This window comes from Ixodes scapularis, unplaced genomic scaffold (assembly GCF_016920785.2).
Source record: "Ixodes scapularis isolate PalLabHiFi unplaced genomic scaffold, ASM1692078v2 PGA_scaffold11__112_contigs__length_91849675, whole genome shotgun sequence".
Classification (NCBI taxonomy): Eukaryota; Metazoa; Arthropoda; class Arachnida; order Ixodida; family Ixodidae; genus Ixodes; species Ixodes scapularis.
Window position 1 is genome coordinate 27,023,426 of NW_024609837.1, and position 13,966 is coordinate 27,037,391.

Below are 13,966 nucleotides of genomic sequence, written 5' to 3' on the forward strand. Positions count from 1 at the left end.
ATGGCGGCGCCCTTGTGGAAAAGGTCTATAGCCGGATAAAAGTGCGAAATTCGGGGACGAATATCGCAGAACACGGTCTGATTACGCGAATTCTACAAAATGAAACAGTCTTAGCATATAAGACCGCCTCAAAGTTTGTAAAATAAACATATATCCTAATTATAATAATTAAAACGTTAATGAACTAATTTTAGTCAATTAGTCTAATAATATTGATGGTTATACTGCCATCTAATGTCCGCCGGGCTATATAAACCCCCCAAAGAGTGAAAACCCCACATTCATATAACTTCTTCCCCCTTGACATAAAAAGTCGGTCCAGCTAAAAAAAAAAGAACCTGTATAATGACGACGCCACTGAGCTAAAAGCAATCATATTTTCAAAATATCTCGGGAGTTTTAGGACAAGCCCGTTCAGTCTACCTTCAATAGAAACAGTAAGCGGCAGTCACAACGCTTATAGTATTCCTAACCACAGTGGTGTAGGCGAAGAACCATGCAGAAAGGAGTGGTCGAAAGGTATATAGTCACTCTAATCTACACGCACGTTCGTGCTCAGATCGAAGCTGGCCTAAAATAGCGCGCACCCAAGTGAACATTTTTTTTTTTTTTTTTTTTTTACACGAGGATAAATTGGCGCAGCCTCTCTGTTGAGGTTTCTTCTTGACAAGATGCCGGTCGATCCAATTTGCAAATAGGCATCACCCTTGCTAACGAATGATGTTTCTTTTGTTGTTATATAGAACAAAGTAGTTTTTTTTAGGCTCTATACTTGACATGGCTGCTACTTAATTGGTGACTTTCTGGCTATCTGCGAGAGTAATCGTCATAGTTTCACCACGCTCCCCTGTGTGTTTAGTTTTTTGTCCAGCCCACAGATATGACATTTCTGTTCATCACATAGAAGAGGCAAATATGTTGGAAACGTTACCCATGCGTTAGAAATACACAGTTATTCAAATCAGCCTCAAAACCAGAAATTTGTTTACGGCTTTCCGTAAACAAACAACATAAAAACGTCAAAAAAAAAAAAGATTTGCAGAGCATCTTTTAGATAATTGGGGGTGCATTTGCTTATGGTGTATATCTTCAAGCTGATCGGTCCTTCATTTACGTTGTCAAATCATCAGTTATAGTAATTAAATTTAATTTTTCTTGTCATCAATAAATTTGACCATGAAATTCACATAACCACTTGAGACCGGCACAGGAAGACGATACTCGAAAATACGTCAGCTGTTGGACCTATCTGCGGAAACATGCTTTTCTGTTCGTTGTTTGGCTTGTGTGAAACACCAAGTCTCGGGGGGATGACAAAAAAGACCTTGTATTCACAAGATAGATCTGAACGCATATACACGAAATGTCCAGAAAAAGAGAGCTGATAAATGGTTTTCTTCTAAACAATCCCATACGCCTTACTACTAAAAAAGTGCACGTATGCAATGATAATCCTAATTACCCACAGATAGCGCGAAGGACATATTTACAGTATAAATCACAAAACATATCGCGAAATACAGTCTCGGGAGGCTAATGCTATATCAGGTTTTACCTGCATTTGTGTTGGACATTCACGTTACAACTCTGGGCTTTATCAGTCATGCGCTCTAACATTTTACTACACTGCCGCACATAGTCGCGGTACTGCTATTATGAACACTGCACAACTTTACAATTTTGACATCTACTTTTGCTGGTGTTGCGAACAACGCATTTCACCAGGAAACTGAACTGGTTTGCCCGTCACGTCATCACGCAATATGCTGGTGGTCATTGTGATTTGTTTTTGCTGAGAAAATCAAATCTAGTGGTGCCAAATGCGAAGGCGCACACTCAGCACAAGTCCACCAGAATAGCAGCTAATGTAAGGTCAGTGAAAGCCATTAATTTGAGGTACACAAATTATACTTGTTTGGTGCAGCGTCGTGAGGCACAGCGCGAGCGTCTCTGGGACCACAAAATCGCGCTTTCTGGCAAGAGTGTGTTCGCAAACAAAGTACAAGGTGTCACGAAAGAAAATTTACACGGTCTCTTTTACCGCAAAAATTAAGTAAGCATCGCCGAAGGCTCATTCTCCGCCCAAAGGTAGCGCTAGAGGTCACAGCCAGATGCCAAAGTTTCAGCCTGATCCGATAACTTAATCAAAAGTTATAAGTAATTTTCTGAAACTTTCAATGGGAAAACGGCGGCCGACGGAGTTTTCAAACATATGTGGCTCTATTGGCGGCGTGTGCAAACTACAGGGGGCGCTTCTCTAGCTATCATCATCATCGTTCGTGACGTCAAGGGTAGGACAGACTGGGACAGAACGTGCAGATCTTGGATACCTCGGCTCGTCAGCTCGCTTCAAGCACTGTTTCGGTAACGCGCGGCAAAGCGTTTCACGGGTTGCTTTTATTTAGTGAGGTGATTTTTGTGGTAGGACATTTGGACCAAAGTTTAAAACCGCACGTGGCACGCGTAGTCGTGCCAACACCCACTTTTGGCGCAGAAGTGTCGAACCTCTCGAATGGTGGTGGGCTGTTCTCTATACCGCAGTATACACAAGGCTGGATCATAAAAGTAGAATATCCAGCGCTTTACCCCACTACAACATCTACCACGGCGAATAAGGCGTTTTTCTTTTTTTTTTATGATTCGGACAAAATAGAACTAACAAGGAAATCTCTCATCAAATTGAAAATAGGAAAGCGAAATCCTAGAACTTCTCCCGTGTATGGAAAACACTTCAGTGAAAGCGACTCCGTGTATCCTGTTGGTTCCAATGTGTTCTGGGAGTGTTGGTTTCTTATTAGTTCCGAGTTGATTCCTTTTTTTTTTTAATTTTGTAGATCAGTAGGCGAACATTTTCTCGAAACAACTGTCAGGAAGACGCGGTGCATGGCTGGCTGCCGGAGTCGTTCACAACCGAATCTTCGCTTATTCACCCGGTCGGCTCGAAACGTGCGAGGCCCCCTCGCTATTGAAGTCCTAAATCTAGTAACTCGGTGACACTTCTACGTCCTAAAAAGTTATGCATACACCTGCTGTAAATTGCTACCGTTTGTATGTTTAATTTTTGAGGACCTAAATGCACATAATGCGTGATGCACTTCTCAGCGAGCGATTTTAAATTTGTGAAAAATTCTTATTAAAAATAGGATAGAACAAATTAATCAATCGCCCGAATTTGCCAGGCGATGACCGACAATTTGAGAATTTATGAAAATGTCTGCTTTTCTTTTGAGCAGAAGTCGCAGTGTGACTTGTTTGCCACATATTCGATTTGGGAGGAGCTAAGCGTCAGTTGCTGACTCGACAGTTGCTGACGAGCAGTTGCTCGTCAGCAACTGTCGAGTCACATTTGGATAGAAGCGCCGAAATCGGCAAGCTGTAGCTAAAACAAGTGTGCGGCGCGAGCTTTGCAACACGACTGTGCGCGCGTGCACAGCTAAGACGACAGCACGTCATTTACTCTGGTAAATGCAGAACCTTTTTTTTTCACAGGAACCTTCATATATCTGAAGAAAACAAGAATCAAGTAGGCCGTGAATAGCCCTGACGCACGCCGCGCGAGCTCTAATGTGTAGCCCCAGGCTTGTTTTTGAATATTTTAAAGTTTTTCCAATATAAAAAAAAAAAAAAACTTCGAGGTGCTATCATTCACTAGAAGGATCAGTCACAGAAACGTTATACGCGTTTCTTTAATAAATAAACCGTTTTTAATCGGCATAGATGAGAACTAACATAGCCACACCGTGCTTTGGCATAGCGCGTCGTCTGCTCGCTTCCTACCAGCTGCGTCATAGGAGGGCACCCGCGAGGTGGCGCCACCAAAACATCTCGTCGCCAATGGCACCAGAAACCGAAAACAGGCAAAAATGGGCTCCATTTTCCCATTGAACTTTTCAGAAAATCACTTATAACTTTTGATTAAGTTATCGGATGGGGCTGAAACTTCGGCATCTGGTTGTGACCTCTAGCTGGGCGGAGAATGGGAGTTCGGCGATGCCTAGTTTATTTTTGCGGTCAAAAAGACCGTGTAAATTTTCTTTTGTGACACCCTGTAGTTTCCGAGGTCACGCTTTCTGGTGTGTGTCGGAGAACCTTTACAACACAGTATGTTTTAAAAAAAACCTTCTCCTTTTCTTTTTTTTTCTTTTTTTGCTCTTTTAAATTTATATGTATATAAAGGGACTTTTTATTTTCCTTTATTTTGGGTTATTTAATCCTCCATTGCCCTTCTTTTGCACCCAAAAGTTGTGAAGTTTAAACAAAACACGGACGTGGTGAAAGCTAGCGAAAGAAAGTGAGAACGACACTCCTGTGCGACATGAGAGCGGCTGCCAACGTTCGGCTGTCCTGGAGGCCACCAGGATCTTTCTTCTCAGGTACTCCTCCCGTGCACTAGTAGTTGTATGTAACGTCGGATTAATGAGTCACATTTAGTCCTTCCAATGCTTCTACTCTTGGGGATAACTTTCTGGGGCGGTTCAGCAACAACGAAAGCATGTTTGGGTGCCTCATGGATGTGTACATGCAAAATAGGTCGTGCAACAACTCTCGTACTTTTAGTAAACACCTCACAGAACTAATCCCTGACGGTAACACTCGAGGCATCCATTAGTTTTCCTCTCCGCGCAATGGCAGACACTGGAGAAATAAAGGAAAGATACCGCTTTCTCCTTTTCAGCTCGCCATTAGAACAAGCGGCCACGTGATCGGACGTCAATTATATGCCGGCAGTGTTCCTCCTAGTCATGCGTTGGGGATGGCAAAGCATGGAGCGTGGGATGAGCTTCAGACATTGCAAGAGTTCGGCTATTTTAATCTTAATCGAACACGAGCCATTACCCAAATGTTTCCAGAGGCTGATTGTCATGAACCCGAGCACTCGACTCGGACTCATATGACAGTCGAATACGTCACGGTGTGACGTGACTCGTGGTGCGAAGTCCTGATCTCATGTGACGTCACGGTGTCAACAACGCTAAGGATTCTAGTGGTGTTATCAATTTGAATCGAATTGAAGCTGCGATTAACATGACCACATCACGTGATGTCACGGGGTCACCGTGACATCACGTGACGTGACATGATTGACACCGTTACGCCACGTCACCGTGCGACACGTGGCGACACATCATTAATCACAGTGCAAATGCAGAAGCGCCACGAAAACCTAAAAGTTCTCATATATTGCAATTTTGTAAATGACGATTTGCTCAATACATAGAGGTACAGCCGTCAATTTTTGGTTCTCAAATATCCAGAATGTGATATTAACAAAAAAGAACAAAAAAAAATGAAAGACGTTTCCAATTCCCTGCGACGCCAAATTAGAGCGCAGCTCTTGAGGAGGAGGAGGGAAGGGTACTGAGGGGAGGGTGTACCCCTCCTTCCTCTTCATCCTCCCTGCTACTCCTCCTCCTCCTCCCCGCGCGGTGCGTTATGGGACATTTCCCATAATGCACCGCGCGGCTACATTGACACCGACGGCGACAACGACGCCGCTCAAGCCGGAAACGGGCGCCTAAGAGCTGCGCTCTAAAAGTAGCACGAACCGTTTTGAACCAATACGCCTCGCAAGTGGGCTCATTTTCGTCTTCTGCGCATGAGAAAGGAAGTAGCGGTGACGTCAGAACGCCGAGCCCTGATTGGCTGATTGCGAACCCCTATCTGAGCGTCGTCTGCTCCTTTGCAACGTCGTCTGCTCGCAACGTCGTCTGCGTCTGTCTTACCTTTCCTGCGACTCTCGGAAGTCGAGCCAGCTCGACTTCGCCTTTCGGAGAGGGCAGACGAAATAACTCGAACGGTACGTTGTTTTTGTCTAACAACTAGCAGACGCGCATCAAGGAGGGAAGTCAAAGGACTCACTGGCGAGGTGTCCCGAGGCGCCGAGGTTTGTTTGCTAAGAACCGAGAGGGGGCGAGGGTGGTTAGTGTCCGCATGTTTCTTCCCGAATACTTTTTCCCTCCTTTCGTGTGCGGCGAGACTCCTCACTCTTTAACGGCGTCGGCGGGTTGGCGCAGTTAACGTCGTCTGCTTTACGTCTGCTAGTCAAAGCGATGGCTGGTTTACCTTTCCTGCGTCTGTCGGAGATTCACCGCTTTTTTACCGGCGAGTCACCGTTGCCTCGGAAAACAAGATGACAAGAGGAAGAGATTGACCTCTTAATCTAAAATTGAGGTCAGCAATCAAAGTATAACACGGCAAGGGTTCACAAGGGTCGCGCGGGCATATTCCATTCAGCACGCCAGCCGGTCGTGGGCAGACGGAGATTCACCGCTTTTTTACCGGCGAGAGTCACCGTTGCCTCGGAAAACAAGGAGATGATAAAAGGAAGAGATTGACCTCTTAATCTAAAACTGAGGTCAGCGATCAAAGTATAAGACGGGAAGGGTTCACAAGGGTCGCGCGGGCATATTCCATTCAGCACGCCAGTATGTCGTGGGCAGACGGTCGGCGAGTCGGAGTGCTTGCTAGGCCTATCTGCCGTGCTCGCTTGGTCGTTGTCGGTGGAATCGTGGCTGTTGGAGCTTTTCCCGGGTGTTTCTGGATCCAGCGTTCTTGTTCGTCGTGGTCTGTTTCAAGTACTTCTTACTTCTTTCTTGCTGCTTGAAGTCGGGACGCGTGAGAAGCGCACGTAGAAAAATAAACGTCCGCTAGTCGTCGCGACCGCGACGCTGTCGGCCATGCTGATTTGATCGTAAGTGCGTAAGACAGCCTCAGAGCTGTCGTAGGATTTCGTCGTAACCTGCGCATAACTTACGAAAATTTCGTTTCGTGAGTACGAATTTGTTCTCAAGTTTTGTCTTACACATATTTTTGGCGTAAGATGGCTTTGTGAACCCTCTGCACTTCCGAAAGTCGCGGGAAAGGTAAGACAGACGCAGACGACGTTGCGAGCAGACGACGTTGCAAAGGAGCAGACGACGCTCAGATAGGGGGTCGCGATCAGCCAATCAGGGCTCGGCGTTCTGACGTCACCACTACCCCCTGCGCAAGGAGCAGACGAACTTGCCCTCCGCATTTCCGCTTCAGTTCCAAGATGGCGGCGAATATTTCGGGTAGGTTCCGGTTTGCCTAAAAATAACGGCTCAGTTTGCTCGGTTCCGGTTAGGTTCGGCTTCAGGTCGATGCTTTGGAAAACGCACCTCTCGCTTTTTCCCGGGCACGATTGAGCACGAGTGGCATAATCCTTCGCACCCCTCTTCAAAAGGTCCAACAAGCGTAGCGTAGTTTCGGTTTGGCCACCTCGAACACTCAAGGCGACGCCGTGCGGTTGATGAAACTATGTTGTTCCCCCACACGCCCTCACGTGCACACAAAAAAAAAAAAAAAAAGAACAAAACAAAAAAAACTTATTAACAATTACATCCCTCGATTGATTTGTGAACGTCTAACTATGTTGAATGCCTCACGTGTACACAAGTTTCTACTGCTCACGTGTACACAAGTTTCAATGCACTAAAGCTGGATGTCACTGCTGTTGTACATTGATTTTCAAGTCAAAGGTAACAAACGCATGCGCTGCATTACTTATATTGCAGATTTATTTAAAGGGTGTGAATACAACACAAATGTGCCCCTGAAGCGCCACATCTCAGGCTATCAAGCAACACACCAAAAATGTCTCTGAGTATTCATTTGGACAACTGTTTTCCAGGTTTAGCGAGTGACTTGCTGCATAATCAGGCGTACAACTTTCCAAGAATATCATTTCGCCTTGTTCTTGTACCGCTCAAGCAATTCCAGCGGAGCATTAGGCCTAAAACAGACGGTATAATTTTCATCATCCATATCAGTCACCAGAACGGGTCCCAGCGGCTTTGGCAGATCACGTACATGAGGAATGGACTCGTTCAGTTCGTCGAGGTCGTAGCTAGTTGCCGACGCCTTTGGTCTGAGCTCGTAATTATTCGGAGACACGGCCTTCTTTCCACGAATAACGCAGCTGAGGATGTAGCGGGGATGCAGCATGAACCGTGCATGCTTGAAGACGCTTTGGGTTGCAATTTTTAAGTCTTCCGCGTCTTCTGAGTTGGCGAAGAAGTAGACAGCTTCACGTGCGCTCTTAATTTCCCCGCCATGCATCGTCCAAAGCTTTCTGTACTTCTCCGCAGTCGTCACAGAAAACCAAGCCACACAGCCGTCGAAAACCCCCATCGCAAGTCTTTTCAAATAGCAGACGACCCAACGACCCAACTTGTTGACTAGACATTAGAGGCAATACCTTTGTATTGGGGAGTGGCTTGCGCCACCTAGTGAATGTTCATATTTTTTTTCCCCCGCTCTCAGCGTTGCCGGACATCTAGCAACATCGCCTGAAGTAATGTTTTCTTCGGTTTATTTTGAAGACAACACTCTTTCTTAGGAGACATGCTAGAGAAGGCGGAGTGGCGGAGTCATAGAGCGCAGCAACTGCGGACTCTGCCAACTGCGGACGCTGCGGGCGTCGGCATCTGCGGAACGTTTGACGGCATTGTGGTCAGCTGATGCGCACGCGCGTCTGTCTCAACTGCACTCGTCGAATGCGTTAGAACGCGATAACGAAGTGCCGGACGCCGGCTTTCCACGATCTAAACGTTTTCGTTCGAAGTGTGCAGTGCGGACAAAGGCTACCTTTGTACCCGATACTTGCACCAGCAGCTTTGACACCGTTGTACATTAAGTATGAAAGGTGTTATAATCAAATACTTGGTATAATCATTCCAACCAGGGGTGCTAAACTCGTCGAACACAAAGTTTGGGCCGAAGTTCACGGAACGCACCGATGGGACGATCCCGACGATGACTAGGCGCTTTTTTCGGCGCGCTCCGCTAACTTTGGGCTCCAACTTTGTGTTCGACGAGTTTAGGGCCCCAGAGCTCGACGCTCTACCGTCTTCGCGAGCTCTCGGCTCCTCCTCTTCCTGTTTCTAGGCCCATTACTTTCTCAAGTTTTTTTACTAACAAGGCAACCCTGACAACTCTCGATTATCTGATGCCCTATGGCGCCAGAAACCTTAAATGGGCCCTATTCTACCACTGAAATGTTAAGTCACTTGCGACTTTTGAATAACATATCGGTTTTGTTTTTGAAACTTTGGCATCTGGTTCAGACCTCTAGAGCTACCTTTGGGCGGAAATGAGCATTCGATCGGCAACACAATTTATTTTTGCAATTTGAAATTTTTTTTTTCTGGGGGGGGGGGGGGGGGGGGGGGGGGGGGGGGGGACATTTTACATTGTACTTAAAGGGGTCATGAAACGCTTTTCCAACTTTTTCCTGTTTCGCTTTCCTCCTCAACTCATAAATCGCGCATTCCACCAAACAGTTAAAGAAGACGAAAAGGGGGAGTCCCCTCTTGCTCGCACTCTCGTTTGTGTAATCCCGGACACATCCATTCTCCCCCTAGAAGATTAGCCCGTCGCTCAAAATTCAGACAAAAGTCGCTTTCCCCACCCCGTTCATTCCGAAGCTGACAGTGCTGTTGAAGCTACGTGCTCGTTGGGCCAGCCACACTTGCCACGTGAGCGTGGCAAATGTGACTGCAGAGAATGAAGTCAGGTGATGAAAGGGAGGCGGCTGATTGGTCCGGCAAGCGCGTAGCTTCCACCACAATGTCAGCTTAGGGGTGAAGGGAATAAGTGAGGTCCGGTTGCGTGTGACGTCAGTTTGGACCCGATAACGCGCTTTTGGGACCGCGGTTGTATCACAGTGAAAAGGCAGAGAGGTTGCGAAGGGGAGGAGGTACGAAATAGTCCGCTGTTTTCAAATTTTCGCAAAGTCAGGCTTTTGACTTTCTACCTTTTTCTTTTGGTCCACTGAACGATGTGCTATTAGTAAAATCCCAATCTAAAATGATTTATCCCAACCCAAAAATCGTTTCATGGGCCCTTTAAAAGAACTACTTCAAGTAAGTTTAGAAAACTCGCACTTTACCTGAAGTACATTCTCCGAATATGTCCACGTACTTGGCATTTTTCTGCTAGTTTCCAAGGAAAGTACATCTGCCAACTTCAAGGTGTATTTCCCAAATTTTATTTTTTTAAAGTTCTATCATAAAATGATGATTCATAAACCTCTAACGAAAAATGGCATATCACAGGAAAATGTGCTTTGTCTTTCGAGATGCCATCTGGTCACTTGTAGGAGTGAAGTAATGGTGACTAAAGACCAATACAAATAACTGCCTTTTAAGTTGACTGTGTCAAATAGTTTGTCAGCAAGACCAAAACAACTACTCTGCAGCCACTTGACTTATCCAATATCTGTCACCATTTCCGAAAATAACTGATACCCCTTCCCCCCCCCCCCCCCCCCCCCCTCCTTCTTACCCCTGAAACAATGCATACCAGCTTGAAAAAAATGTACAGGGGAATGAAGGGGCATTATGAAAGATTGTGATAAAAAGTACTTATACTTTACTTGGAAAGTATGTTGTATTTATAGTACTTTACTTGAAGTACACGGCACTTGGTGTACTTAGTACTTTACTTGAAGTTGCGGGCAACCTAGGGATTCAAAGCGTTTGGCCCAGGTTACCCCTCCGACAATCGTCAGAGGTCACTTGCACCGCGAAGGGGCCAAGGGCGACTGGCCACGCAAACGGTGCTCCGCCGCTGATAAAGGGCCGTTGCAGAGCATGCGCGGGAACTTTTGGGACCGCGGCGCAGGTGATAACGGTCATTAAATGTTTACGTGTTGTTGAACCGGTGTGCCGTGTCAATCCCAGAGATGGGTAGCAGCAAGGGAAATCCCACAAAGTACATAACCTCTGATATACTTTGTACTTTACTTCAAGCACTTTCAGGATGTACTTTATCCAACATTGAATACACTCAAAACAGTGGAATCAACAAGTCAAACAGCAGTCGCTGCACAGCTGTTGTAGTTTTTTATGTGCCACAACATTACAACCGCCGTCAAAAGTTCTTGGCCCAGAGTGGCTAATTTTTCACGCAATGCTCGGAAAATGGCTGTCAAGGTGATAATAAACTCGACTTCCTCCTGTCAATGAATCGCACAAAGCAGTAGCTGCGATACCCTGCGAATGACAGACCGAGAAAATAGCACAGATACACAGAGTGAAGAGAGGCAAAAGGAAATGATGGTGAAGCAGGCTTTCAGGTCTGAAATGAAAAACATATTGAGAACTTCATTCGCTCTCTGAACCGGACTGTGCTGGTGATCCAGATTTGGATCGTGAGCCAGCCGAACCGACTGGGCTCCCCTCTTTTGAACCGGGTTGCGAACCGGATGGAGATCTCGAACCCGATTTCGAGCGCGACTTTGATCTTGAGCGCGACCTTGAACCGGACTTCGACCTCGAGCGCGACCGAGACCCCGATTTCGATCGGGAGCGCGACCGCGATCCTGACTTGGACCTCGACCCGGATTTGGATCGGGAACGTGAGCCGGACTTGGATCTAGACCGTGACCTCGAACCAGATTTAGATCTAGAACGCGATCTGGAGCCAGATTTGGATCTGGACCTTGATCTTGAACCAGATTTCGACCTGGAACCGGACTTTGACCTGGAACCGGACTTGGATCTGGAACGAGATTTGGATCGGGAGCCCGATTTGGATCGGGATCCGGATTTTGATCGGGAGCCAGATCTAGACCTGGACTTCGATCGGGAGCCGGACCTCGATCTCGAACCGGACTTTGACCTGGATCGAGATCGCGAGTTCTGGCGTGAACCGGACCTCGACCTTGAGCCCGATTTAGAGCGGGACTTGTTGGACCCCGACCGTGACCCAGAAGCGGATCTCGACCTGGAGCGCCGTGGACTGCTCCCTGGAGACCTGAAAAAAAAAGGTACTTTTTTGCACAAACATCCGAGGGAGATGACCCAGTTTAAAAAGATTCCCGGTTCCTCTGCGTGCCTCATGAACGAACTGCGACGATAGCTGAGGCACTGAACACAGGCATTTTCCCGATAATTTTGGAGGATAAATATTCCTGCTGAACGTCACATAGCACTGGGATGTCACACGACACCATGTGACATTGCCCAACACCACGATGACCCTACACAAAACACGGGGATCTGCTGCAAAAACACCGCCCATAACGGTTGTTGCTGTAACAGTGACCAGACGATGTGCATGCAATCTGCAAGCCTGCACGCCTAATTTTCACGTCAGACAATGCACTGAACATCAGAATGGGCTTTCGTAAATTACCCTTCCTTCTCGGAGTCCGAAGCCACAATCTTCCTCTTCTGCTTCTTCTTGCCCTTGGCACCGGTGTCGGAGCCGGATCCTTCGCTCTCGGAGGCCACCCTCTTGCGCTTGGTCTGCTTGCCACCCTCTTCGTCGCCACTGCAAGAATGCACCGTCCAGCATCAACCCAAATCTAAACGTTCTTCGAGCAATTAAAAAGGCACTCAATTGGATTTGGATGTCTCTTTAATACACAAGCTCAACCTACATGCCCTAACCATCAAAGAAAACCCCAAATTACGATCCTTTGTTGCCTTCTTCCCTAACATCGCAGCACGCCTGTGGTGACCAGAGGGCGCTGCGAGAGCAGGGGCGCTGGCAGGGGCGCACGGCACCTTTGCAGTTTGATAAAAAGTTTTCGAATACGACACAACTGGCGACGATTGCCCAGCCACGCGAGCCCCAAAGAAAGGGGTGATGTTGCAATGTTTGGCTGCATTTTTAATCGGAAAAAGACCCCATGCACCATTGCCCTTTTGAATTTGCTGGGATACTTGGGCACATAGCTGGAGTTTTCAACGTAACAGATAATCTCAAAATCTCCCCTGGTGCCCCCAAACTCCCGCAAACTTTGCGGGCCTCACGTGCGACGCTAGTTTCAATGTCTATGCGGAGCGCAAGTTCGTCTGCTTCTTTTGCAGAGGTTGTGGCGACGTCAAAACATTGAGCTGCGATAGGCTCTGATTGAAGGATAGTGGGCAGACCTCGAGGCAGCTTGCTTTGAGGTCTACCCACTCTCCTTCAATTGGAGCCAATCAGAGCTTAACATTTCCACATCACCACAATCCCTTCAAAAGAAGCAGATGAACATGCACTCCGCATACCAACGATACCATACGTATATGTTAACAATGGCTCGTCATATTATATACCATTCATTAAATCAGTATTCCCCTTCAGTGAGGTTTAATTGTAACTGACCACTATTATTCTCGATTGCACACTTCCACCCGCTGCAAAGGTGCCAGCATAAATGCTGGTAGACACAGAACCGTTCTCTTACGTTACACACAAGTCACCAAAACATTAGTGCTTGGAACCTTGAGTGCCAGGCTACCTCCTTGAACTGGGAGCCACACTTAATACAAAGCACAGATGTAAGCTTTCGCAACGTAACGCAAAATGAGAAAACGGGGCCGTGCGAACCGGCCTATGCTCTCACGGCAGACGGACGCAGACAAGAAAGAGAGGCTACTCCACCTGGACTTGCCCTTGTCGGAGTCCGAGTCCTCGCTCGACGAAATGGTGGCCTTGGAGACGATGCGCAGCCGCTGCTTGGCGGTCATGCCGGAATCCTTTGCGGCCGACGCCTTTTTGGTGGCCTTGCCTCCCTTGCGCCCTCTCCTGCCCTCTCCGTCCCCTCCGTCCCTGCGGCTTTGTCTCCTACACAGATTGTACAGATGAAACAATCAAATATGCTGTTACGATGATGACACAACAAGTACAGCGTGTGGCCCAAAAACTTTATGCAGTATTTTTTTTCACCGCAAAATCAAACTATGCATCGCCAAATGCTCATTCCCCACCCAAATGTGGCGTTAACGGTTCGAACCAGGGGTCAAAGTTTCAGAGCTACTAACTATTATCTCATTCAAAAGTTATAAAGTGATTTTCTGAAAATTGCAAAAAGAATGAGCATTTGGCGATGCAGTTTATTTTTGCAACAAAAAAAAACCTGGAATTTTTTTTGGGGGGGAAGGGGAGGGGGGGAGGCAACTTACACACTTGTTTTACGGCCTTGTTCTGTAAAGGCAATGTGGCCAGTGCG

General features: G+C 46.9%; 1 protein-coding gene across 1 annotated transcript in view; it reads right to left on the minus strand.

Annotated features, from left to right (window-relative positions):
* Nucleotides 1–10,823: 10,823 nt before the first annotated feature.
* The window catches only part of LOC8028466 (RNA polymerase-associated protein CTR9 homolog), a 41,344-nt gene continuing 38,201 nt past the window's right edge, over nucleotides 10,824–13,966 (minus strand). The window contains exons 18-20 of the mRNA XM_029989267.4: nucleotides 13,399–13,581; nucleotides 12,160–12,297; nucleotides 10,824–11,778 (exon numbers count right to left, since the gene is read on the minus strand). Of these exons, the coding sequence (XP_029845127.2) occupies nucleotides 11,127–11,778; nucleotides 12,160–12,297; nucleotides 13,399–13,581 (973 nt within the window). The 3' untranslated portion in view covers nucleotides 10,824–11,126. The remainder of the gene's footprint in view (nucleotides 11,779–12,159; nucleotides 12,298–13,398; nucleotides 13,582–13,966) is intronic.